Below are 27278 nucleotides of genomic sequence, written 5' to 3' on the forward strand. Positions count from 1 at the left end.
ATATCAGCGTCATCCCAGTATGTGTGGGTGACTGCATTGGAGGTGTTCCCACTGGCGACAGTTGAGGTGAGTGCGGTGGGGACAGCTGTGGTGATACCCTTGGTGGTGGGGATTTGTCTCTAATCACCTTTGCCTTTGGCTGCATTTCTGTCTCTTGAAATGCAAGTTTCCTTTTAGATTTGATTGGAGGAAAAGTTTGTATTTTTCCAGTCTCTTTCTGGATATGTAACCTCCTTTGTGTATGGTCTGGTTCTTCCATACTTAATTCCTGCTCAAATCTATGTCTTTCCTTCATTTGGCTGGAAAGTCCTTGCTCCTCTGTATAAGAGCTTCTTTTCGGCTCCGAAGCCGCTTTTTTCGGTACCGAGGTTTCAGATATAGTCTTTTTCGGTCCCGAAGATATTTTTCTCACTTTGGGCGAGTCGAATTCTTGGTCTCGAGATCGTTCGGTACCGGAATCTCGACCGGAGTCGGAAGTTGTAAAGAAATGGCTCCCTGTTGCAGTTACCCCCCACTTTTTGCCTGATACTGATGCTGACTTGACTGAGAAGTGTGCTGGAACCCTGCTAACCAGGCCCCAGCACCAGTGTTCTTTCACCTAAAATGTACCATTGTTACCACAATTGGCACAACCCCGGCACCTAGGTAAGTCCCTTGTAACTGGTACCCCTGGTACCAAGGGCTCTGATGCCAGTGAAGGTCTCTAAGGGCTGCAGCATGTCTTATGCCACCCTAGGTACCCCTCACTCAGCACAGACACTGCTTACCAGCTTGTGTGTGCTGGTGGGGATAAAATGACTAAGTCGACATGGCACTCCCCTCAGGGTGCCATGCCAACCTCACACTGCCTATGTCATAGGTAGGTCACCCCTCTAACAGGCCTTACAGCCCTAAGGCAGGGTGCACTATCACACAGGTGAGGGCATAGGTGCATGAGCACTATGCCCCTACAGTGTCTAAGCAAAACATTAGACATTGTAAGTGCAGGGTAGCCATAAGAGTATATGGGCTGGGAGTCTGTCAAAAACGAACTCCACAGCTCCATAGCTCCATAATGGCTACACTGAATACTGGGAAGTTTGGTATCAAACTTCTCATAATAAACCCACACTGATGCCAGTGTTGGATTTATTAATAAAATGCACACAGAGGGCATCTTAGAGATGCCCCCTGTATTTTACCCAATTGTTCGGTGCAGGACTGACTGGTTGTGCCAGCCTGCTGCCGAGAGACGAGTTTCTGACCCCGTGCGGTGAGAGCCTTTGTGCTCTCTGAGGACAGAAACAAAGCCTGCTCTGGGTGGAGGTGCTTCACACCTCCCCCCTGCAGGAACTGTAACACCTAGCAGTGAGCTTCAAAGGCTCAAGCTTCGTGTTACAATGCCCCAGGGCACTCCAGCTAGTGGAGATGCCCGCCCCCTGGACCCAGCCCCCACTTTTGGCGGCAAGTCCAGGAGAGATAATGAGAAAAACAAGGAGGAGTCATTGGCCAGTCAGGACAGCCCCTAAGGTGTCCTGAGCTGAGATGACTGACTTTTAGAAATCCTCCATCTTGTAGAAGGAGGATTCCCCCAATAGGAATAGGGATGTGCCCCCCTCCCCTCAGGGAGGAGGCACAAACAGGGTGTACCCACCCTCAAGGATAGTAGCCATTGGCTACTAAACCCCCCCCCAGACTTAAACACGCCCTTAAATTTAGTATTTAAGGGCTCCCCAGAACCTAGGAAACTAGATTCCTGCAACTTAAAGAAGAAGAGGACTGCTGAGCTGAAAAACCCCTGCAGAAGAAGACACCAACTGCTTTGGCCCCAGTCCTACCGGCCTGTCTCCTGCCTTCAGAAGAAAACTGCTCCAGCGACGCTTTCCACAGGACCAGCGACCTCCGAATCCTCAGAGGACTGCCCTGCTTCCAAAAGACCAAGAAACTCCAGAGAACAGCGGCCCTGTTCAACAAAGACTGCAACTTTGTTTCCAGAGGAGCAGATTTAAAGACCCCCGCAATCGCCGCAAGAAGCGTGAAACTTGCAACACTGCACCCGGCGACCCCGACTCTAAGACTGAGTAACCAAAGTTGTCCCCCCTGAGCCCCCACAGCGACGCCTGCAGAGGAAATCCCGAGGCTCCCCCTGACCGCGACTGCCTGACTCTGAAATCCCGAAGCCTGGAAAAGACCCTGCACCCGCAGCCCCCAGGACCGGAAGGATCGGAACTCCAGTGCAGGAGTGACCGGCAGGAGGCCCTCTCCCTTGCCCAGGTGGTGGCTACCCCGAGGAGCACCCCCCTTGCCTGCATCGCTGAAGAGACCCCTTGGTCTCTCATTGATACCTATTGAAAACCCGACGCGTGTTTGCACACGGCACCCGGCCGCCCCAGTGCTGCTGAGGGTGTACTTTCAGTGCTGACTTGTGTCCCCCCTGGTGCCCTACAAAACCCCCCTGGTCTGCCCTCCGAAGACGAGGGTACTTACCTGCTGGCAGACTGGAACCGGGGCACCCCCTTCTCCATTGAAGCCTATGTGTTTTGGGCACCTCTCCGGCCCTGAGCTGCTGGTGTGGTGACTTTGGGGTTGCTCTGAACCCCCCAACGGTGGGCTACCTTGGACCCCAATTCGAACCCCGTAGGTGCTTTACTTACCTGCAAGACCTAACAATAACTTACCTCCCCCAGGAACTGTGAAAATTGCACTGTGTCCACTTTTAAAATAGCTATATGTGTTTTATGTAAAAGGTATATATGCTATTGTGATTATTCAAAGTTCCTAAAGTAGTTACCTGCAATACCTTTCAAAAGAGATATTACATGTAGAATTTGAACCTGTGGTTCTTAAAATAAACTAAGAAAATATATTTTTCTATACAAAAACCTATTGGCTGGAATTGTCTCTGAGTGTGTGTTCCTCATTTATTGCCTGTGTGTATGTACAACAAATGCTTAACACTACTCCTTTGATAAGCCTACAGCTCGACCACACTACCACAAAATAGAGCATTAGAATGATCTCTTTTTGCCACTATCTTACCTCTAAGGGGAACCCTTGGACTCTGTGCATACTATTCCTTACTTTGAAATAGTGCATACAGAGCCAACTTCCTACAGAAGTCTTCGGCAATTCTCTGCCCTTTTTCGTGCCGATGTTTGGTCACCTTCTTTTTGGTGGGTCAAGCCATGTCCTGTTGGCGGTGGCGTCCCCATGGCCTTGAATGTCTTTGTGTGAGTTTTGGACAGGGCAGTTTTACTCACTGTTTGCTGCACCGTCGAGGTTCGGTCACTTTCGGATTCGTCTGAGTCCGTCCCCTGGATGGAAATGCTTTCCTCCTCTTTTGAGTTGCTCTTTCGGTGTCGACGCCATTTGCAGTCTTCTTGCTCGTCGATCTCTTAGGCTCTTTTTTGATCGAAACACTCGACAAGCCTCGCAAGTATCCCCCCTGTGTTCAGGTGATGAACACACATTACAGACCCGGTGCTGGTCTGTATAAGGATCCTTCGAATGACACTTAGGACAGAGGCGGAAGGGGGTCCGGTCCATTAGTCTGGGATGACGGGTGCGGTCAGGCCGACCAGGCCTCGGTGAAGAATGGAAGCTCCGAAAGGGCCGCCGGAGCGCTCTTGATGCCGGTGCCGATACACTAAAACTAGCCCGGTACCGAACGATAACAATACCGTTAAATTTTCCATAATTTAGCTAACTTTCCCGATTCGAAATACGGAGCGAAGAGGAACACGTCCGAACCCGATGGCGGAAAGAATACAATCTAAGATGGAGTCGACACCCATGCGCAATGGAGCCGAAATGGAGGATTCACTTGGTCTCGTGACTCGAAAAGACTTCTTTGAAGAAAAACAACTTGTAATACTCCAAGCCCAACACTAGATGGCAGGATAATGCACAGCATGTGTATCTCCAGCACATCATGCCACCGAACATATATGTATATATTCATATATTCTTGTGTACTTACTCCCAGTTGGGGAACTGCCTATAAGTAATCTAGTTCAGTGCTACTGCAATACAGTACCTTTGCTTTTTTAACACTTGGGTTCCTTTCAGGTGTGATAAGTTATTGTGACTGTTGTGGTATTGCAAGTGCTTTACACTTCTCCTAGATAAGTCTTGGCTGCTCACCACAGCTACCACTGGAGAGCCCTGGCTTCCTAGACATGTCTCACTAAAAAGGGTAACCTGGTATAAGGTGCAAACACCAGAGGTGTCCACCACACAACAGGCCAGCTTTCCTTCTTCCCCTCGCTCCACTCCTCTTTGCACTCACACAGGAGCCACTAGCATGCACACTTCATCAACGATACTCTGCCTCAACTTTGCAACCACGGAGCATACCGGTTAATGCGAACAATATGGTCCTCTAAGTTAGACTCCTCCACCCACTTAGCACCAATAATATGACAATATATAAGATTTGGGCAGTACTCTGGACAGAGCATCAACTGGAATTAATCTATAATGTTCAACTGAATCAGACTGCCTAGCCATGTGAACTACAGTTCCCACTGCAGGCGAGTGAGGAGTCAGTGAAATATCTAGGTATCTGTAACATAAAGGCCCCGACCTGATAGTAAAAATTAACTATGGTAGAGCCATAGCACAACTTGAAGTTGAAATATAAAGATGGTCCAGTTTTCCACTGTGTATAGCAGATAAAGGTCATAATGAAAATGGTAATATTGCATACGTTCCTCTACCTTTTTTGTTAACATACCTATAGTTCTGCCACAGACCATTTATAAAAAGCTTAAAACCCACCTAATAAACCTAGCATAGGCTGGAAAACAACCCACGTTGAAATGGCAGGCGCTTGCTCACTTTAGCATATGCACTGAGTGGGTTTGGTGCTCCAAATCTAGGATTGTACTATTTATGTGCACAAGGACCTACTGCACACTACTGGTATACCCACCACACCTACATTCCACACAACAGAAAGTGATGACGCTAACTCGACCCCCACTGAAAGCCATCCTAACTCACAGAAGAGATTACATTGTGAGGACAAAAATTACCACAATATAGGCTGTCGTGGTGCACTAGGGAAGGCTCGCTGCACGAGCTAGTAGACCCCATATATTCACCTAAACTCCCTCTACTGTACTATCCAGCAATATCAGTAAAGCATGAGCCAATAGCGCTTGAGATACTTAGTAAGGCTAATCTAGCCACTATGAGCAATAATATATGCGGGAGGAAGATTTGATGCACTAAAGGACAAACCAAAAACTATTGACTTTTACTTACTATTGACTCAGTGCTCTTATAACAGCAACATTTCCCCAAGTCCCGAATGGATCCCCCAAAATGGAACACACAAAGTACACTACTGACCACTGCCATGAGACAGGGACTTATCAAATTATACAATTCTACATAAAACGATAGGGAAACACCACCTCACATAGCATAGTAGATGGAATAAAGTGTTGGCCAAGCCAACACCACTGGACTGGGTGTTCTGCTGCTCCTAAATCAGTAAGGTCACTCCTAACTACAAACTACATATCATATTTCAAATATCTACATCGAATGTACCACATCCCCATAAAATTAAATAAATACATGCTAAGGGAGGATGCAAGGTGTATGAGATGTGGAGCATTTGACGCAGACTTTATACACCTACCATGGAGCAATATCAGACACAGATCACCAACACCCTATCTGACATGATGCTGGAACATGCAGAACAGCAATCACATAAGACTTCTTGGATTTGTTAGTTAAAGAACTGCAACTAGTAGCACACAAGTTGACAGCAGGGAGACTCTTAATGGCTAAAAGGCAAGTGGTGTTTAGCTGGGGCAAGCGACAAATACCCAGTAAGCAGCAATGGGTTTCAGACATGACATACTGAAAAGAACAATTGTTAATACATGCTGAGGAACTACTGAAACCCTTGCATCAAAAAAAAAAAAAAAAAAACACAACACACTAGACTCACTCCCCACCTATCTGTTCACTACACCGACTCCCCCTACTGATACATAGTCTATGTCAAATGCTTACTGGACTGAGAAGCCTAATTAAGCACCTTTGGAATTCTGGCACGAGTGGTCACACATTTTTGCTTGTAATGCTGCAGCTTTTGTTTTTTAGGTCTCAGATGTCTGCATATGTAAGAGGTATCTTAGCGATTTTCAGAAAGTTGAACTAGGAATGCATTTCGCCTGTTGCTTGCTACTGGCTTTATTTGCTTTAGGTTGTCAGGTTCAATTTGATCCTTCGCTTGTCTAAACATATTTACAAAGTTCTTCCATGAACTCTCTGTAAACAGGCCTTTTTAAAATATTGTCCTCATCTCGTCACGTTTCCTGGACTTTCAAACACAGAGGTCAAATAGCAGGTGCGTCTTTGGAGGGTGCTTCTTGCTATAATGTAGTTAGATATGCTAGCTCAGTTTTTTTTGCAAAATAATTTCACAGGCAGTGCCGGAATCATTACAAAATTAAGGATTTAAAACAACAATTTCAAAATTGTTTCTGAATTGATGAAAAAATGTTAATCCCATGGTAGTGTTCCCACAGACCCAGTTATGATTAACCAACAATACATTTTGCATGCTGGTTGATGTACGTGCATGCTTGTTATGGGAGACGCAAAACTACAAGTCTCAGAACGCAGTATGGTACCGGCAACTATGTCATGCAACAAACCTCCTAAGTACACTTACTCCAGTACATATAGCACTGACAAAATCATGTTATACACTCTCATATCTTGAGATGATTTAACTACTTTTAATTCCCTTTTCTTTTCATCATTATTGTATGCACGGGTGCGGGATACAGTAAAATTCTAAGGCGTACAGGGACAGCTTTGAGACTGTATTGCCAACACTTCTTAAATTGCCAGTGACCTAACTACTGAAACACGAATGACCCTGTAAATACGCATAAAGATAATATGTACTAGTTTGCAAAACAGATTTAAAATACTTATCACCAGAGCCAAATCTCACAGGAGATTTTAGTACTGGGTGGGAACATAACCTTGCCGGAAATAAGGGAAGATAAACCAGCAATTTAGCCACTATTTTACTGCCCCATATGCCAGTGTCAGAGTGCATTGAGGGAAGAATTATATGCTTTCTTAGAGCTATTACCAGCCCCAAATCTCACTCGGGAGGAGGTTTCAGCATTGGGGAGGGAGATAATCGTGCCAGAAATAAGAGTAGCGATCAAGGGCCTGGCCGGAGGTCAGACGCCGGCAACAGACTGCCTCCCCAGCAAGTTCTATTCCACATACTTGGATGAACTGACTCCATACAATCAGTGGAGCTGTACAGACTAGCATAAGATGCGGGTTGCCTGCTGGGCTCCACTGAAGAGATGCTTGTGATACCACTACTGAAACCAGACAGACCGGTCCACGATTGCAAAGAGTATTGACCACTGCCGATGCTCCATATTCTCTATCCACTCCTTACTCTGATTTTAGCCACTAGACTTCTCCCCCTTACGCCTCGACTGGAACAGCCTGATCAGCCTGATTATATTACTTCTCAATACTATCTGTTGGCTATATAGAGCAACGTTCCGGGAAAAAGATTCCAGTTGGGAGCAGGCCACAGGACAGTGGCACTTACTACGTTACAACCTCCAACAGATAGGGATGGACTAGCAGCTCCTAAATTCGAAAGCATTATTTAGGGACATAGCTGCAGTGGATTGAGAGCAGGCAAACCCCAGATCGCGAGATGGGACCATTTGTCTCAGTTTCCCTGATGGGTGTGCTGCTGAAAACCGGCGATCCCTCAGATAGTGACACCCAGGAATTCCACCTGATGCATAGGTGCTGATCTAGATGTTTACAAAAGACAGACATTAGTATTCCCACTTCCCTGACAAACCACCTTTAATCATGCTTGAGACACTACCCCACTGGGTGGTAGGGTCCTGAACACTAGGCTACTGCTGGAGAAACAACAACAGGGAGTTAGTCGGGGGGCGGAATGGGTGATCTGGAGAGGGGCCTGCTGGAGCCACGACCTCAAGGAGCTTGTAAGGTGGATAGGGTATGAGGCAGAGGTACTGCTGAGCAAAGTTAGGCAGGGACGGGGCTCCCTGGACAAGGCCCGGGACTGAGAGACTCTGGTGGATAGAATAAAGGACCCAGATGACAGTCACCAGTGGGGACACCAGTGAGCACACCTGCTGATGCTCCTCCTCCTCAGCTGCTATAGACGAACAATCTAATTAGAATAAGGAGATCACTCAATTAGCTGCCAACGCCGTGACAAGAGCATGCCGATTGTATATGGGATGTTAGGAGCAAGGACTATTATCTAAGATTTCTACAGGGGTGTCAGAACAAATACAAGGGTCGACTTATGGGAGGCAAGAGGAGGGTGGTTAGAATGGGACTTGGGCAAATGACTTTTTGCTAAAATGTGCATAGCCTCTGAATAAGAGAAGACAAGAATGGTACAATACTGGCTGTAGATTGTTTATATGATAAAACTCAAGGAACTCTGTTAAGAAAAACACTGCTGGGGAAAGCTTGTATTTTTTCATTTTGAATGGGATCCACAATTTCAGTGAACAGACATTCATGACTTCCACTGCTGAAATTTTTTTTTTTTTATTTAAGGCACAACTTAATTTGCTGACAACTAATAATCCTGCGGTAAAATACACACTTTTGTACTTTCATTCTGATGACTGCACCACAGTGCTTCAAAGCAATAAGAAAGGTAATATTGCGGTAAACAACTCTGTTAACTTAACATACAAGGTAATCTTTGAGAGTGGTGGACAATATATGCCTGCACCACGTTGCACCAAAGGAGAAAGTCAGACTTGATTTTAAGACCTTGGCAGCACCAAAGAAACATTCTGAAACATGATGTCAAACAGTGTATTTTAGAACACTATTTTCACATAAACCTGATAAAAATCTATAGGTTCTCAAAGGGCATTCACAAAACATTCATATGCTTCCATGGAATGCCAAATAAGCCTGACCATGATGCTCCCAGAAGTGCTGCAGCAATACCTTTCCTTTAAAAAAAAGAAGAAAAAAAAATCCAATTTGAAGCTTTTATGTATAAAAAGAAATATCTAAATTTACTTTATAGCAAAACCACTTAAACATGCAAAGGCCTGTATGCTAAGTGTTCAAATCCAAGAAAGGCCAACCCAACTTTCCATTTTTCTGAGGTCAGTAAATTTAGTACCATTAGATTGAATAATAAAATATTTGACATTTAAAGTGCTTACAGACTGCAGACTATAGAGCGACCACCTATATAAAACCAATGTATTATTATTTTATTAAGTATAATCTACTAATCTTGTAACGAGGCCACTGGAGGTCAATGTGGAAGCTTTCCATTTCCTGACTGTGAATTAATATATTTTCCTAGGAAATAGTACACTGCAAATGTAATTGCATCCAGGCACACTAAACGTAGTGGCTTGTGAGTAATTAACACTTCCAAGAAATATTCAGCGGCAGATTTATTCTTCTTAGCGCAACACAATGCAGCACCCAAAGTTGCTGTGATGCACGAAGGGGTGAAAGCCATGTAGAGCCATATTTATTAACAAGCATTGGCAAAGCCAATATGCACTCCACTCCAGGCTATTTTACGCCATTACTTACACCACTCTACCCTGCACCGCACCACGTCACTTCATCATACCGTCTGTCACTTGCCTGTGCCACACTACTCTTCGCCACTGAACTCTACTCTGCACTGCTGCACCTCTGCACTGCTGCATCACTCCACTCTGCCACTGGATTCTACAGTGACGTAACCCTATGCCACTGCACTCTACACCACTCTGCACGTGCACTGCGCACGGCTCAACTCTCCTCTACGCCACTGCACTGTAACACCACCCTACGCCACTGCATCCTACAGCACCCTACGCCACTGCACCCTATTATGCAACACTAATCTGCGCCACTGCACTCCACAATGCTGCGTTGTACTCTGCTAAATTCTATGCCACTGAACTTTGCACAACTGCACTCTATGCCCTCTGTGCCACTGCACTCTATGCCACTACAGGCAACTCATCTATGTCACTCCAAGAGCTGTCACCCTTTGCCACTCCACAACATCTACTACACTATTACCCATTGCACTTTATGACACTAAGCGACTCTCCTCTACACCACTAACTTAGCCATGCTGAACAGCAGCCAGAATGGAGTACAAAATGACTAAAACAATGGCAATGCCAATAGGACTTGCTAATGCTTGTGGTGCTTAGTGTTTCTTATGCTCTTAATTGCTGTATGTAAAAATCAAAGTGTTTCTCATCCATAAGGTATCTAAATCACTGATATGCCAGGTTGTGTCTCGAGTGAAGTTTCTCCGTACTGCACTAGAAGGTGGTCGTTGGTTTCCTGGCTTCCCTCAGTATTTGCATGCATCTTTTAGAGGCAAGCCTAAGTGTCCAAACATACTGCCTGAGGAGCCATTCTGTTAGGCTGATGCTCCTGGCTTTAGATGACACATTGGTCTACTCTGTAAGGTTAAGCAAGTCCTGTGAAATCCTCTTTTCTCTGCTGTAAGCCAATTACCCCCCACTGAGCACCATCTTCGTCCAGCCAACTGTGAGGCTATGAGTATCATTGTCATGGCTGTCGGTCTGTACTTGCTGTACACCCACTGGTTCAGATCTGCTGGATACACTCTTGCTATGTTACACTGGACAAACCTTTTCTATAGCTTGTTTATGTAGTCGTTTTTACTTCTTGCTCTAAGTGTTTGAGTTATTTCCCTGTGTAAAACCTTTTCTTTGGTGATTTATTTGGTGGTCCATTTTCCAATTCTATGGAATAACCACATTCTATTACATTTAGTATCTGTCTGTCCAAGGTAATTTTCCTTCACTCAGGGAGGAACCCTCCTATTAAGGACTCCATTTGTTTTCTATATCAGGGGTCCTGTCTTATACAGTCATTTGGAGGACAATGGTAACCCTCTGAGGACCTTACTCTTTCCCTCCTTCGAAAAGGCTTTCTGATATTGTTGGTAGTGCCATGATGTGCCAGATCCTTGAGTCATGGTGAGCTTTGTCATTTGCATCTGTGGTGGGATAGTTCGTCTCCTTGTGAGAGTTGTGCCTCTTAAAAGGTTCCTCTGAACCATAAGACACCCACTGCCTTTGCCTTGCCCAGAGCTGACCCAAACAAATCCTCCCCCCCGAATGAAGGGGTTGTTAATTATGGAGGCTTGCACATCCTGCTACAATGCCAGCACACTGAGCCAGGTACGTCTCCCAATTGTGGTGCCTGTGCACATTTGGGTGGTTGTAGTTACAGCAGCCTACAAGGCAGTTCTGAGGTATGTTAGCTATTTTTTTTTGCCTTCCTATAGAGCCCCCTTAGCCCTTTTACTTGACCCTGATCTGGAAGCTGCTGCATTAGTTATTCTTTTACCTCACATTGATGGAGCAATTACTGGTTTGAACAAAAGTATCTAAATTTGCAATCTTCCACTGTTACTGCTGACCTCTTGATTTTTCTGCCTACTACATCAATTATTTTGCTCTGCTTATCCAAAAAAGGGACTATAGAGGGCAAGTTAGACATATTTCTGGCCATGGACACCATTAAAGAGTCTGCCAGGGTACTGGGTTTAATATACTGCCTTTATTAAACACTGCATAGACACGTGCTTGGGGATAACCTTAAGGTGAGGACCTTGCATTTAAAAGAATCCATCAGAAGAAAACAGGTTTTCTACTCGGATTGTAGTATTCTAAAGTACTACCAAACTTAAACATAAGCAAATTATTTCAGACACGCAAGAGTTTTGATAATTAAACGCCCAGCCCACAATTCACTTACCGCTTTGATCTAGAAGACAACACAGACTTGGATTTCTCAGAGGAACTACTTCCCTAAAGGGGAAAAAAGCATGAATGATTTAGTTTGCAAAACCGTTTACGGCATGCAGTTTGGCAAATGAAGTCATGTAAGCTATTTTGCCACTACTGGAAAAGCAATATTCAAGATGCTGCGACCGATAGCTCTAGTGGATAATAAGTAATGCATCCAGAGGGCCTAAACTTAATGGTCAAGAATCCCCGATAATGGGTCATATTTTCATATGCACAATTGACAGCCAAACATGAATCAAAATTATAAACAATACAAAATAGAACAAAGTACAGAAAATGAGAAAGGGAAACATGAATAATGCGTCAACAAGTTCATATGCATAAAATACAATCTCTCCTCCATGGAGACATACACTATTAACATTACAAACTCAACAATGCAAATTATTTCGAGCAATTTAAGGAAATCCAAATTTGTATACATAGGGACGCAAAAGATTCGCAATGCCTCCCTATCTCATGCAGAGATCAGGCTGACTGACAACACTTCAAACAAGCAAGTCTTGTCAGCCATCTTGGGAGGAAACAAAAAAAAAAAAAAAAAAAGGAGGACCCCTTAGCTATCTAGTGGTGGGGTCCAAAGCCTTTATCTCTGTTCCTTTCACGCGCCCTCGCCATGGACTGCTAATTAACCCACAAATTACAACACATGACATCATTAATATTAATGTAATATTTGCAGTAAAATTTGATGAAAAAAAACTTTGCATGGTGGTGGCACAAGTGCGTTACCTTAGAGCACGAGTTAGTTACTTTAGGTATCTAACTAACTATAACTGGTTAATTTCTATGGTTTATTAAGTTTAAAATGTAAGTTTAAGTGTAAACCTCCCTGGAACCATTTACATATATACATATACACACATACACACATACACACATACACACATACACATATGGAAAATGTCACTTACCCAGTGTAAGGAAATGGCTCCCTGTTGCAATTACCCCCCACTTCTTGCCTGATACTGATGCTGACTTGACTGAGAAGTGTGCTGGGACCCTGCTAACCAGGCCCCAGCACCAGTGTCCTTTCACCTAAAATGTACCATTGTCTCCACAATTAGCACAACCCTGGCACCCAGGTAAGACCCTTGTAACTGGAACCCCTGGTACCAAGGGCCCTGATGCCAGGTAATGTCTAAGGGCTGCAGCATGTCTTATGCCACCCTAGGGACCCCTCACTCAGAACAGACACTGCTTGCCAGCTTGTGTGTGCTGGTGGGGAGAAAATGACTAAGTCGACATGGCACTCCCCTCAGGGTGCCATGCCAACCTCACACTGCCTATGGCATAGGTAAGTCACCCCTCTAGCAGGCCTTACAGCCCTAAGGCAGGGTGCACTATACCACAGGTGAGGGCATAGGTGCATGAGCACTATGCCCCTACAGTGTCTAAGCAAAACCTTAGACATTGTAAGTGCAGGGTAGCCCTAAGAGTATATGGTCTGGGAGTCTGTCAAAAAGGAACTCCACAACTCCATAATGGCTACACTGAATACTGAGAAGTTTGGTATCAAACGTCTCAGAATAATAAACCCACACTGATGCCAGTGTTGGATTTATTAAAAAATGCACACACAGGGCATCTTAGAGATGCCCCCTGTATTTTACCCAATCCTTCAGTGCAGGACTGACTGGTCTGTGCCAGCCTGCTGCTGAGAGACGAGTTTCTGACCCCATGTAGATTCCTGCAACCTAAGACGAAGAAGGACTGCTGACCTGAAAGCCCTGCAGAGAAGACGGAGACACCAACTGCTTTGGCCCCAGCTCTACCGGCCTGTCTCCCCACTTGAAGAAAAACTGCAACAGCGACGGGTTCCACATGGTCCAGCAACCTCTGAAGCCTCGAAGGACTACCCTGCATCTAAAAGGACCAAGAACTCATGAGGACAGCGGCTCTGCTCCAAAGAAGAAACATCTTTGCAACAAAGAAGCAACTTTTAAAGGACACACGTTTCCCACTGGAAGCGTGAGACTTTGCACGCTGCACCCGACGCCTCCGGCTCAACTTGTGGAGAACCAACACTACAGGGAGGACTCCCCGGCGACTGCGAGCCAGTGAGTAGCCAGAGTTGACCCCCCGGAGCCCCCACAGCAACGCCTGCAGAGGGAATCCAGAGGCTTCCCCCTGACCGCGACTGCCTGCTTCTAAGAACCAGACACCTGGTAAGCACACTGCACCTGCAGCCCCCAGGACCTGAAGGATCCGACCTCCAGTGCAGGAGCGAACCCCAGGTGGCCCTCTCCCTTGCCCAGGTGGTGGCTACCCTGAGGAGCTCCCCCCCCCCCCCCTTGCCTGCATCGCTGAAGGGACCCCCTAGGTCTCCCATTGAACTACATTGCAAACCCGACACCTGTTTGCACACTGCACCAGGCCGCCCCGTGCCACTGATGGTGTACTTTTTGTGATGACTTGTGTCCCCCCACCACCCCCCCACCTCCCCCGGTGCCCTACAAAAACCCCCTGGTCTGCCCTCCAAAGACGCGGGTACTTACCTGCTGGCAGACTGGAACCGGGGCACCCCCTTCTCCATTGAAGCCTATGCATTTTGGGCACCACTTTGACCTCTGCACCTGACCGGCCCTGAGCCGCTGGTGTGGTAACTTTGGGGTTTCTCTGAACGCCCAACGGTGGGCTACCTTTGACCCAACTTTGAACCCTGTAGGTGGTTTACTTACCTGCAAAACTAACAAACACTTACCTCCCCCAGGGAACTGTTGAAAATTGCACAGTGTCCAGTTTTAAAATAGCTTGTTGCCATTTGTGTGAAAACTGTATATGCTATTTTGCTAATTCAAAGTTCCTAAGTGAAATACCTTTCATTTAAAGTATTGTCTGTAAATCTTGAACCTGTGGTTCTTAAAATAAATTAAGAAAATATATTTTTCTATATAAAAACCTAATGGCCTGGAATTGTGTGTTCCCCATTTATTGCCTGTGTGTACAACAAATGCTTAACACTACCCTCTGATAAGCCTACTGCTCAAACCACACTACCACAAAATAGAGCATTAGAATTATCTCTTTTTGCCACTATCTTACCTCTAAGGGAAACCCTTGGAATCTGTGCATGCTATTTCTTACTTTGAAATAGCACATACAGAGCCAACTTCCTACATCCTCTGTCAGGATACACCTTTGGTTTCTTCCAGTCTTGCCTGGGTCTCGCGCAGTCCTTTTCCAAAGCTCTCCTGTGGGTATTGGGAAAAACCAGGTACGTACCTCTTCTCACCTGGTTGCTGGGGGACCACCCTTACCTTTTGGGGTTCCTAGCTCCTCCAGCTGTACTCTACCGCTTCTAGAAAATTATGCCCCTTGAATCACTCAAAAATCCTTCATACATTCCATCAAATCCCTTCGGGCTCGGGGATATCCATGGATAACTTAATATCTGTGGGGGTCCAGAGCGGGGACCAAGGAAGTTAAGTATCAAGAGTTGCATTTATTTCCCCTTGCATCAGCCAGTTGGTGTTTAAGGCGGAAGATGATTTGGCCCAGGCAGGCCTACAAGCCTCTCCTCCTCCCCCCCACCGGGAAAAAATACCATTCCACCTGCACCTAAACTAGTCTATCCCTCCTCTTTTCTAACCATGTGTAGGAAGTTGGCTCTGTATGTGCTATTTCAAAGTAAGGAATAGCATGCACAGAGTCCAAGGGTTCCCCTTAGAGGTAAAATAGTGGTAAAAAGAGATAATACTAATGCTCTATTTTGTGGTAGTGTGGTCGAGCAGTAGGCTTATCCAAGGAGTAGTGTTAAGCACTTGTTGTACATACACATAGACAATAAATGAGGTACACACACTGTAGGAAGTTGGCTCTGTATGTGCTATTTCAAAGTAAGGAATAGCATGCACAGAGTCCAAGGGTTCCCCTTAGAGGTAAAATAGTGGTAAAAAGAGATAATACTAATGCATTTGTTGTACATACACATAGACAATAAATGAGGTACACACACTCAGAGACAAATCCAGCCAATAGGTTTTTATATAGAAAAATATCTTTTCTTAGTTTATTTTAAGAACCACAGGTTCAAATTCTACATGTAATAGCTCATTCGAAAGGTATTGCAGGTAAGTACTTTAGGAACTTCAAATCATCAAAATTGCATGTATACTTTTCAAGTTATTCACAAATAGCTGTTTTAAAAGTGGACACTTAGTGCAATTTTCACAGTTCCTAGGGGAGGTAAGTATTTGTTAGTTTTACCAGGTAAGTAAGACACTTACAGGGTTCAGTTCTTGGTCCAAGGTAGCCCACCGTTGGGGGTTCAGAGCAACCCCAAAGTCACCACACCAGCAGCTCAGGGCCGGTCAGGTGCAGAGTTCAAAGTGGTGCCCAAAACACATAGGCTAGAATGGAGAGAAGGGGGTGCCCCGGTTCCGGTCTGCTTGCAGGTAAGTACCCGCGTCTTCGGAGGGCAGACCAGGGGGGTTTTGTAGGGCACCGGGGGGGACACAAGTCCACACAGAAATTTCACCCTCAGCGGCGCGGGGGCGGCCGGGTGCAGTGTAGAAACAAGCGTCGGGTTCGCAATGTTAGTCTATGAGAGATCTCGGGATCTCTTCAGCGCTGCAGGCAGTCAAGGGGGGGGTTCCTCGGGGAAACCTCCACTTGGGCAAGGGAGAGGGACTCCTGGGGGTCACTTCTCCAGTGAAAGTCCGGTCCTTCAGGTCCTGGGGGCTGCGGGTGCAGGGTCTCTCCCAGGCGTCGGGACTTTAGGTTCAAAGAGTCGCGGTCAGGGGAAGCCTCGGGATTCCCTCTGCAGGCGGCGCTGTGGGGGCTCAGGGGGGACAGGTTTTGGTACTCACAGTATCAGAGTAGTCCTGGGGTCCCTCCTGAGGCGTCGGATCGCCACCAGCCGAGTCGGGGTCGCCGGGTGCAGTGTTGCAAGTCTCACGCTTCTTGCGGGGAGCTTGCAGGGTTCTTTAAAGCTGCTGGAAACAAAGTTGCAGCTTTTCTTGGAGCAGGTCCGCTGTCCTCGGGAGTTTCTTGTCTTTTCGAAGCAGGGGCAGTCCTCAGAGGATGTCGAGGTCGCTGGTCCCTTCGGAAGGCGTCGCTGGAGCAGGATCTTTGGAAGGCAGGAGACAGGCCGGTGAGTTTCTGGAGCCAAGGCAGTTGTCGTCTTCTGGTCTTCCGCTGCAGGGGTTTTCAGCTGGGCAGTCCTTCTTCTTGTAGTTGCAGGAATCTAATTTTCTAGGGTTCAGGGTAGCCCTTAAATACTAAATTTAAGGGCGTGTTTAGGTCTGGGGGGTTAGTAGCCAATGGCTACTAGCCCTGAGGGTGGGTACACCCTCTTTGTGCCTCCTCCCAAGGGGAGGGGGTCACAATCCTAACCCTATTGGGGGAATCCTCCATCTGCAAGATGGAGGATCTCTAAAAGTTAGAGTCACTTCAGCTCAGGACACCTTAGGGGCTGTCCTGACTGGCCAGTGACTCCTCCTTGTTATTCTCATTATTTTCTCCGGCCTTGCCGCCAAAAGTGGGGCCTGGCCGGAGGGGGCGGGCAACTCCACTAGCTGGAGTGTCCTGCTGGGTTGGCACAAAGGAGGTGAGCCTTTGAGGCTCACCGCCAGGTGTGACAATTCCTGCCTGGGAGAGGTGTTAGCATCTCCACCCAGTGCAGGCTTTGTTACTGGCCTCAGAGTGACAAAGGCACTCTCCCCATGGGGCCAGCAACATGTCTCGGTTTGTGGCAGGCTGCTAAAACTAGTCAGCCTACACAGATAGTCGGTTAAGTTTCAGGGGGCACCTCTAAGGTGCCCTCTGGGGTGTATTTTACAATAAAATGTACACTGGCATCAGTGTGCATTTATTGTGCTGAGAAGTTTGATACCAAACTTCCCAGTTTTCAGTGTAGCCATTATGGTGCTGTGGAGTTCGTGTTTGACAGACTCCCAGACCATATACTCTTATGGCTACCCTGCACTTACAATGTCTAAGGTTTTGTTTAGACACTGTAGGGGTACCATGCTCATGCACTGGTACCCTCACCTATGGTATAGTGCACCCTGCCTTAGGGCTGTAAGGCCTGCTAGAGGGGTGTCTTACCTATACTGCATAGGCAGTGAGAGGCTGGCATGGCACCCTGAGGGGAGTGCCATGTCGACTTACTCGTTTTGTCCTCACTAGCACACACAAGCTGGTAAGCAGTGTGTCTGTGCTGAGTGAGAGGTCTCCAGGGTGGCATAAGACATGCTGCAGCCCTTAGAGACCTTCCTTGGCATCAGGGCCCTTGGTACTAGAAGTACCAGTTACAAGGGACTTATCTGGATGCCAGGGTCTGCCAATTGTGGATACAAAAGTACAGGTTAGGGAAAGAACACTGGTGCTGGGGCCTGGTTAGCAGGCCTCAGCACACTTTCAATTGTAAACATAGCATCAGCAAAGGCAAAAAGTCAGGGGGCAACCATGCCAAGGAGGCATTTCCTTACACAACCCCCCCCCAAACGAAAGAGGATGAGACTAACCTTTCCCAAGAGAGTCTTCATTTTCTAAGTGGAAGAACCTGGAAAGGCCATCTGCATTGGCATGGGCAGTCCCAGGTCTGTGTTCCACTATAAAGTCCATTCCCTGTAGGGAGATGGACCACCTCAACAGTTTAGGATTTTCACCTTTCATTTGCATCAGCCATTTGAGAGGTCTGTGGTCAGTTTGAACTAGGAAGTGAGTCCCAAAGAGGTATGGTCTCAGCTTCTTCAGGGACCAAACCACAGCAAAGGCCTCCCTCTCAATGGCACTCCAACGCTGCTCCCTGGGGAGTAACCTCCTGCTAATGAAAGCAACAGGCTGGTCAAGGCCATCATCATTTGTTTGGGACAGAACTGCCCCTATCCCATGTTCAGAGGCATCAGTCTGCACAATGAACTGCTTAGAATAATCTGGAGCTTTGAGAACTGGTGCTGAGCACATTGCTTGTTTCAGGGTGTCAAAGGCCTGTTGGCAGTCCACAGTCCAGTTTACTTTCTTGGGCATTTTCTTGGAGGTGAGTTCAGTGAGGGCTGTCACAATGGATCCATATCCCTTCACAAACCTCCTGTAATACCCAGTCAAGCCAAGGAATGCCCTGACTTGAGTCTGGGTTTTTGGAGCTACCCAGTCCAGAATGGTCTGGATCTTGGGTTGGAGTGGCTGAACTTGGCCTCCACCTACAAGGTGGCCCAAGTAAACCACAGTTCCCTGCCCTATCTGGCATTTGGATGCCTTGATAGAGAGGCCTGCAGATTGCAGAGCCTTCAAAACCTTCTTCAGGTGGACCAGGTGATCCTGCCAGGTGGAGCTAAAGACAGCAATATCATCAAGATAAGCTGTGCTAAAGGACTCCAAGCCAGCAAGGACTTGATTCACCAACCTTTGGAAGGTGGCAGGGGCATTCTTTAAACCAAAGGGCATAACAGTAAACTGATAATGCCCATCAGGTGTGGAGAATGCTGTCTTTTCTTTTGCTCCAGGTGCCATTTTTATTTGCCAGTACCCTGCTGTCAAGTCAAAGGTACTTAGAAATTTGGTAGCACCTAATTTATCAATGAGCTCATCAGCTCTTGGAATTGGATGGGCATCTGTTTTGGTGACAGAATTGAGCCCTCTGTAGTCCACACAAAACCTCATCTCTTTCTTTCCATCTTTGGTGTGAGGTTTGGGGACTAAGACCACTGGGCTAGCCCAGGGGCTGTCAGAGCGCTCAATCACTCCCAATTCCAGCATCTTGTGGACTTCCACCTTGATGCTTTCCTTAACCTGGTCAGACTGTCTGAAGATTTTGTTCTTGACAGGCATGCTGTCTCCTGTGTCCACATCATGGGTACACAGGTGTGTCTGACCAGGGGTTAGGGAGAAAAGCTCAGGAAACTGTTGTAGGACTCTCCTACAATCAGCCTGCTGTTGGCCAGAGAGGGTGTCTGAGTAGATCACTCCATCTACTGTGCCATCTTTTGGGTCTGATGACAGAAGATCAGGGAGAGGTTCACTCTCTGCCTCCTGATCCTCATCTGTTACCATCAACAGATTCACATCAGCCCTGTCATGGAAGAGCTTAAGGCGGTTTACATGGATCACCCTTTTGGGGCTCCGGCTTGTGCCCAGGTCCACCAAGTAGGTGACCTGACTCTTCCTCTCTAGTACTGGGTAAGGGCCACTCCATTTGTCCTGGAGTGCCCTGGGAGCCACAGGCTCCAGAACCCAGACTTTCTGCCCTGGTTGGAACTCAACCAGTGCAGCCTTTTGGTCATACCAAAACTTCTGGAGTTGTTGGCTGGCCTCAAGGTTTTTGGTTGCCTTTTCCATGTACTCTGCCATTCTAGAGCGAAGGCCAAGTACATAGTCCACTATGTCCTGTTTAGGCTCATGGAGAGGTCTCTCCCAGCCTTCTTTAACAAGGGCAAGTGGTCCCCTTACAGGATGACCAAACAGAAGTTCAAAGGGTGAGAACCCTACTCCCTTCTGTGGTACCTCCCTGTAAGCGAAAAGCAGACATGGCAGGAGGACATCCCATCTCCTTTTGAGTTTTTCTGGGAGCCCCATGATCATGCCCTTTAATGTCTTGTTGAATCTCTCAACTAAGCCATTAGTTTGTGGATGGTAAGGTGTAGTGAATTTATAAGTCACTCCACACTCATTCCACATGTGCTTTAGGTATGCTGACATGAAGTTGGTACCTCTGTCAGACACCACCTCCTTAGGGAAACCCACTCTGGTAAAGATACCAATGAGGGCCTTGGCTACTGCAGGGGCAGTAGTCGACCTAAGGGGAATAGCTTCAGGATACCTGGTAGCATGATCCACTACTACCAGGATATACATATTTCCTGAGGCTGTGGGAGGTTCCAGTGGACCAACTATGTCCACACCCACTCTTTCAAAGGGCACCCCCACCACTGGAAGTGGAATGAGGGGGGCCTTTGGATGCCCACCTGTCTTACCACTGGCTTGACAGGTGGGGCAGGAGAGGCAAAACTCCTTAACCATGTTGGACATATTGGGCCAGTAGAAGTGGTTGACTAACCTCTCCCACGTCTTGTTTTGTCCCAAATGTCCAGCAAGGGGAATGTCATGGGCCAATGTTAGGATGAACTCTCTGAACAGCTGAGGCACTACCACTCTCCTAGTGGCACCAGGTTTGGGGTCTCTGGCCTCAGTGTACAGGAGCCCATCTTCCCAATAGACCCTATGTGTTCCATTTTTCTTGCCTTTGGACTCTTCAGCAGCTTGCTGCCTAAGGCCTTCAAGAGAGGGACAGGTTTCTTGTCCCTTACACAGCTCTTCCCTTGAGGGTCCCCCTGGGCCTAAGAGCTCAACCTGATAAGGTTCAAGCTCCAAAGGCTCAGTTCCCTCAGAGGGCAGAACTTCTTCCTGAGAAGAGAGGTTCCCTTTCTTTTGCGGTGTTGCAGTTGGTTTCCCAACTGACTTTCCTGTTCTCTTGGTAGGCTGGGCCATTTTTCCAGACTCCAGCTCTACTTTTTCACCCTGTGCCTTGCACTGTGCTCTTGTTTTCACACACACCAGTTCAGGGATACCCAGCATTGCTGCATGGGTTTTTAGCTCTACCTCAGCCCATGCTGAGGACTCCAGGTCATTTCCAAGCAGACAGTCCACTGGGATATTTGAGGAGACCACCACCTGTTTCAGGCCATTGACCCCTCCCCATTCTAAAGTAACCATTGCCATGGGATGTACTTTTCTCTGATTGTCAGCGTTGGTGACTGTGTAAGTTTTTCCAGTCAGGTATTGGCCAGGGGAAACCAGTTTCTCTGTCACCATGGTGACACTGGCACCTGTATCCCTCAGGCCCTCTATTCTAGTCCCATTAATTAAGAGTTGCTGTCTGTATTTTTGCATGTTAGGCGGCCAGACAGCTAGTGTGGCTAAATCCACCCCACCCTCAGAAACTAGAGTAGCTTCAGTGTGGACCCTGATTTGCTCTGGGCACACTGTTGATCCCACTTGGAGACTAGCCATACCAGTGTTACCTGGATGGGAGTTTGGAGTGGAACCTTTCTTGGGACAGGCCTTGTCTCCAGTTTGGTGTCCATGCTGTTTACAGCTATGACACCAGGCCTTTTTGGGATCAAAGTTTTTACCCTTGTACCCATTGTTTTGTGAAGAGGCTCTGGGCCCACCCTCCTGTGCAGGTTTTTGGGGGCCTGTAGAAGACTCTTTACTATCTTTAGTTTTGGTTGTCTCATCACCCTTCTGCTGGGGAGTCTTTGTGACCCCTTTCTTTTGGTCACCCCCTGTTGAAGTCTTGGACACCCTTGTCTTGACCCAATGGTCCGCCTTCTTTCCCAATTCTTGGGGAGAAATTGGTCCTAGGTCTACCAGATGCTGATGCAGTTTATCATTGAAACAATTACTTAACAGGTGTTCTTTCACAAATAAATTGTACAGCCCATCATAATTACTTACACCACTGCCTTGAATCCAACCATCTAGTGTTTTCACTGAGTAGTCAACAAAGTCAACCCAGGTCTGGCTCGAGGATTTTTGAGCCCCCCTGAACCTAATCCTGTACTCCTCAGTGGAGAATCCAAAGCCCTCAATCAGGGTACCCTTCATGAGGTCATAAGATTCTGCATCTTGTCCAGAGAGTGTGAGGAGTCTATCCCTACACTTTCCTGTGAACATTTCCCAAAGGAGAGCACCCCAGTGAGATCTGTTCACTTTTCTGGTTACACAAGCCCTCTCAAAAGCTGTGAACCATTTGGTGATGTCATCACCATCTTCATATTTAGTTACAATCCCTTTGGGGATTTTCAACATGTCAGGAGAATCTCTGACCCTATTTATGTTGCTGCCACCATTGATGGGTCCTAGGCCCATCTCTTGTCTTTCCCTCTCTATGGCTAGGATCTGTCTTTCCAAAGCCAATCTTTTGGCCATCCTGGCTAACTGGATGTCCTCTTCACTGGAGTTATCCTCAGTGATTTCAGAGTTGTTGGTCCCTCCTGTGAGGGAACCAGCATCTCTGACTATTATTTGTGGAGTCAGGGCTTGAGAAGCCCTGCTCTCCCTAAGTAGGACTGGAGGGGGGGAATTTCCCTCCAAGTCACTATCTTCATCCTCTGAGTTGCCATCCTCAGAGGGGTTGGCCTTTTCAAACTCTGCCAAAAGCTCCTGGAGCTGTACTTTGCTAGGTTTGGGGCCCATTGCTATTTTCTTTAGTTTACAGAGTGACCTTAGCTCTCTCATCTGTAGATGGAGGTAAGGTGTGGTGTCGAGTTCCACCACATTCACATCTGTGCTAGACATTTTGCTTCTAAAAGTTGGAATACTTTTTAAGAATCTACAACTGGTTCTAGAATCTAATTCAAACTTTTACAAACTTTTAAACTCTAAAAGAAATGCTAAACAGGATCTAACACAAGGCCCTAGCAGGTCTTTTAAGAATTTAGAAAACTTTTCAAATTGCAAAAATCAATTTCTAATGACAATTTTGGAATTTGTCGTGTGATCAGGTATTGGCTGAGTAGTCCAGCAAATGCAAAGTCTTGTACCCCACCGCTGATCCACCAATGTAGGAAGTTGGCTCTGTATGTGCTATTTCAAAGTAAGGAATAGCATGCACAGAGTCCAAGGGTTCCCCTTAGAGGTAAAATAGTGGTAAAAAGAGATAATACTAATGCTCTATTTTGTGGTAGTGTGGTCGAGCAGTAGGCTTATCCAAGGAGTAGTGTTAAGCATTTGTTGTACATACACATAGACAATAAATGAGGTACACACACTCAGAGACAAATCCAGCCAATAGGTTTTTATATAGAAAAATATCTTTTCTTAGTTTATTTTAAGAACCACAGGTTCAAATTCTACATGTAATAGCTCATTCGAAAGGTATTGCAGGTAAGTACTTTAGGAACTTCAAATCATCAAAATTGCATGTATACTTTTCAAGTTATTCACAAATAGCTGTTTTAAAAGTGGACACTTAGTGCAATTTTCACAGTTCCTAGGGGAGGTAAGTATTTGTTAGTTTTACCAGGTAAGTAAGACACTTACAGGGTTCAGTTCTTGGTCCAAGGTAGCCCACCGTTGGGGGTTCAGAGCAACCCCAAAGTCACCACACCAGCAGCTCAGGGCCGGTCAGGTGCAGAGTTCAAAGTGGTGCCCAAAACACATAGGCTAGAATGGAGAGAAGGGGGTGCCCCGGTTCCGGTCTGCTTGCAGGTAAGTACCCGCGTCTTCGGAGGGCAGACCAGGGGGGTTTTGTAGGGCACCGGGGGGGACACAAGTCCACACAGAAATTTCACCCTCAGCGGCGCGGGGGCGGCCGGGTGCAGTGTAGAAACAAGCGTCGGGTTCGCAATGTTAGTCTATGAGAGATCTCGGGATCTCTTCAGCGCTGCAGGCAGTCAAGGGGGGGGTTCCTCGGGGAAACCTCCACTTGGGCAAGGGAGAGGGACTCCTGGGGGTCACTTCTCCAGTGAAAGTCCGGTCCTTCAGGTCCTGGGGGCTGCGGGTGCAGGGTCTCTCCCAGGCGTCGGGACTTTAGGTTCAAAGAGTCGCGGTCAGGGGAAGCCTCGGGATTCCCTCTGCAGGCGGCGCTGTGGGGGCTCAGGGGGGACAGGTTTTGGTACTCACAGTATCAGAGTAGTCCTGGGGTCCCTCCTGAGGCGTCGGATCGCCACCAGCCGAGTCGGGGTCGCCGGGTGCAGTGTTGCAAGTCTCACGCTTCTTGCGGGGAGCTTGCAGGGTTCTTTAAAGCTGCTGGAAACAAAGTTGCAGCTTTTCTTGGAGCAGGTCCGCTGTCCTCGGGAGTTTCTTGTCTTTTCGAAGCAGGGGCAGTCCTCAGAGGATGTCGAGGTCGCTGGTCCCTTCGGAAGGCGTCGCTGGAGCAGGATCTTTGGAAGGCAGGAGACAGGCCGGTGAGTTTCTGGAGCCAAGGCAGTTGTCGTCTTCTGGTCTTCCGCTGCAGGGGTTTTCAGCTGGGCAGTCCTTCTTCTTGTAGTTGCAGGAATCTAATTTTCTAGGGTTCAGGGTAGCCCTTAAATACTAAATTTAAGGGCGTGTTTAGGTCTGGGGGGTTAGTAGCCAATGGCTACTAGCCCTGAGGGTGGGTACACCCTCTTTGTGCCTCCTCCCAAGGGGAGGGGGTCACAATCCTAACCCTATTGGGGGAATCCTCCATCTGCAAGATGGAGGATCTCTAAAAGTTAGAGTCACTTCAGCTCAGGACACCTTAGGGGCTGTCCTGACTGGCCAGTGACTCCTCCTTGTTTTTCTCATTATTTCCTCCGGCCTTGCCGCCAAAAGTGGGGCCTGGCCGGAGGGGGCGGGCAACTCCACTAGCTGGAGTGTCCTGCTGGGTTGGCACAAAGGAGGTGAGCCTTTGAGGCTCACCGCCAGGTGTGACAATTCCTGCCTGGGAGAGGTGTTAGCATCTCCACCCAGTGCAGGCTTTGTTACTGGCCTCAGAGTGACAAAGGCACTCTCCCCATGGGGCCAGCAACATGTCTCGGTTTGTGGCAGGCTGCTAAAACTAGTCAGCCTACACAGATAGTCGGTTAAGTTTCAGGGGGCACCTCTAAGGGGCCCTCTGTGGTGTATTTTACAATAAAATGTACACTGGCATCAGTGTGCATTTATTGTGCTGAGAAGTTTGATACCAAACTTCCCAGTTTTCAGTGTAGCCATTATGGTGCTGTGGAGTTCGTGTTTGACAGACTCCCAGACCATATACTCTTATGGCTACCCTGCACTTACAATGTCTAAGGTTTTGTTTAGACACTGTAGGGGTACCATGCTCATGCACTGGTACCCTCACCTATGGTATAGTGCACCCTGCCTTAGGGCTGTAAGGCCTGCTAGAGGGGTGTCTTACCTATACTGCATAGGCAGTGAGAGGCTGGCATGGCACCCTGAGGGGAGTGCCATGTCGACTTACTCGTTTTGTCCTCACTAGCACACACAAGCTGGTAAGCAGTGTGTCTGTGCTGAGTGAGAGGTCTCCAGGGTGGCATAAGACATGCTGCAGCCCTTAGAGACCTTCCTTGGCATCAGGGCCCTTGGTACTAGAAGTACCAGTTACAAGGGACTTATCTGGATGCCAGGGTCTGCCAATTGTGGATACAAAAGTACAGGTTAGGGAAAGAACACTGGTGCTGGGGCCTGGTTAGCAGGCCTCAGCACACTTTCAATTGTAAACATAGCATCAGCAAAGGCAAAAAGTCAGGGGGCAACCATGCCAAGGAGGCATTTCCTTACACACACTGAGAGACAAATCCAGCCAATAGGTTTTGTTATGGAAAAATATCTTTTCTTAGTTTATTTTAAGAACCACAGGTTCAAATTTAACATGTAATATCTTGTTTGAAAGGTATTGCAGGTAAGTACATTAGGAACTTTGAATCATTTCAATTGCATGTATACTTTTCAAGTTATTCACAAATAGCTATTTTAAAAGTGGACACTGCAATTTTCACAGTTCCTGGGGGAGGTAAGTTTTTGTTAGTTTTACCAGGTAAGTACGACACTTACAGGGTTCAGTTCTTGGTCCAAGGTAGCCCACCGTTGGGGGTTCAGAGCAACCCCAAAGTTACCACACCAGCAGCTCAGGGCCGGTCAGGTGCAGAGTTCAAAGTGGTGCCCAAAACGCATAGGCTTCAATGGAGAGAAGGGGGTGCCCCGGTTCCAGTCTGCCAGCAGGTAAGTACCCGCGTCTTCGGAGGGCAGACCAGGGGGGTTTTGTAGGGCACTGGGGGGGACACAAGCCCACACAGAAATTTCACCCTCAGCGGCGCGGGGGCGGCCGGGTGCAGTGTTAGAACAAGCGTCGGGTTCGCAATGGAAGTCAATGAGAGATCAAGGGATCTCTTCAGCGCTGCAGGCAGGCAAGGGGGGGCTTCCTCGGGGAAACCTCCACTTGGGCAAGGGAGAGGGACTCCTGGGGGTCACTTCTGCAGTGAAAGTCCGGTCCTTCAGGTCCTGGGGGCTGCGGGTGCAGGGTCTTTTCCAGGCGTCGGGACTTAGGTTTCAGAGAGTCGCGGTCAGGGGAAGCCTCGGGATTCCCTCTGCAGGCGGCGCTGTGGGGGCTCAGGGGGGACAGGTTTTGGTACTCAGTCGTAGAGTAGTCCGGGGGTCCTCCCTGAGGTGTTGGTTCTCCACCAGCCGAGTCGGGGTCGCCGGGTGCAGTGTTGTAAGTCTCACGCTTCTTGCGGGGAGATTGCAGGGTTCTTTAAAGCTGCTCCTTTGGATAAAGTTGCAGTCTTTTTGGAGCAGGTCCGCTGTCCTCGGGAGTTTCTTGTCGTCGTCGAAGCAGGGCAGTCCTCAGAGGATTCAGAGGTCGCTGGTCCCTTTGGAAGGCGTCGCTGGAGCAGAGTTCTTTGGAAGGCAGGAGACAGGCCGGTGAGTTTCTGGAGCCAAGGCAGTTGTTGTCTTCTGGTCTTCCTCTGCAGGGGTTTTCCGCTAGGCAGTCCTTCTTCTTGT

General features: G+C 47.5%; 1 protein-coding gene across 1 annotated transcript in view; it reads right to left on the bottom strand.

The window, feature by feature from the left end:
- ATRX (ATRX chromatin remodeler) overlaps positions 1 to 27278 on the bottom strand; it is a 1138900-nt gene that overhangs the window by 1072528 nt on the left and 39094 nt on the right. The window contains exon 4 of the mRNA XM_069211061.1: positions 11812 to 11864. Coding sequence (XP_069067162.1) covers positions 11812 to 11864 — 53 coding nt within the window. The remainder of the gene's footprint in view (positions 1 to 11811; positions 11865 to 27278) is intronic.

Source organism: Pleurodeles waltl, chromosome 2_1 (assembly GCF_031143425.1).
Source record: "Pleurodeles waltl isolate 20211129_DDA chromosome 2_1, aPleWal1.hap1.20221129, whole genome shotgun sequence".
Lineage (NCBI taxonomy): Eukaryota > Metazoa > Chordata > Amphibia > Caudata > Salamandridae > Pleurodeles > Pleurodeles waltl.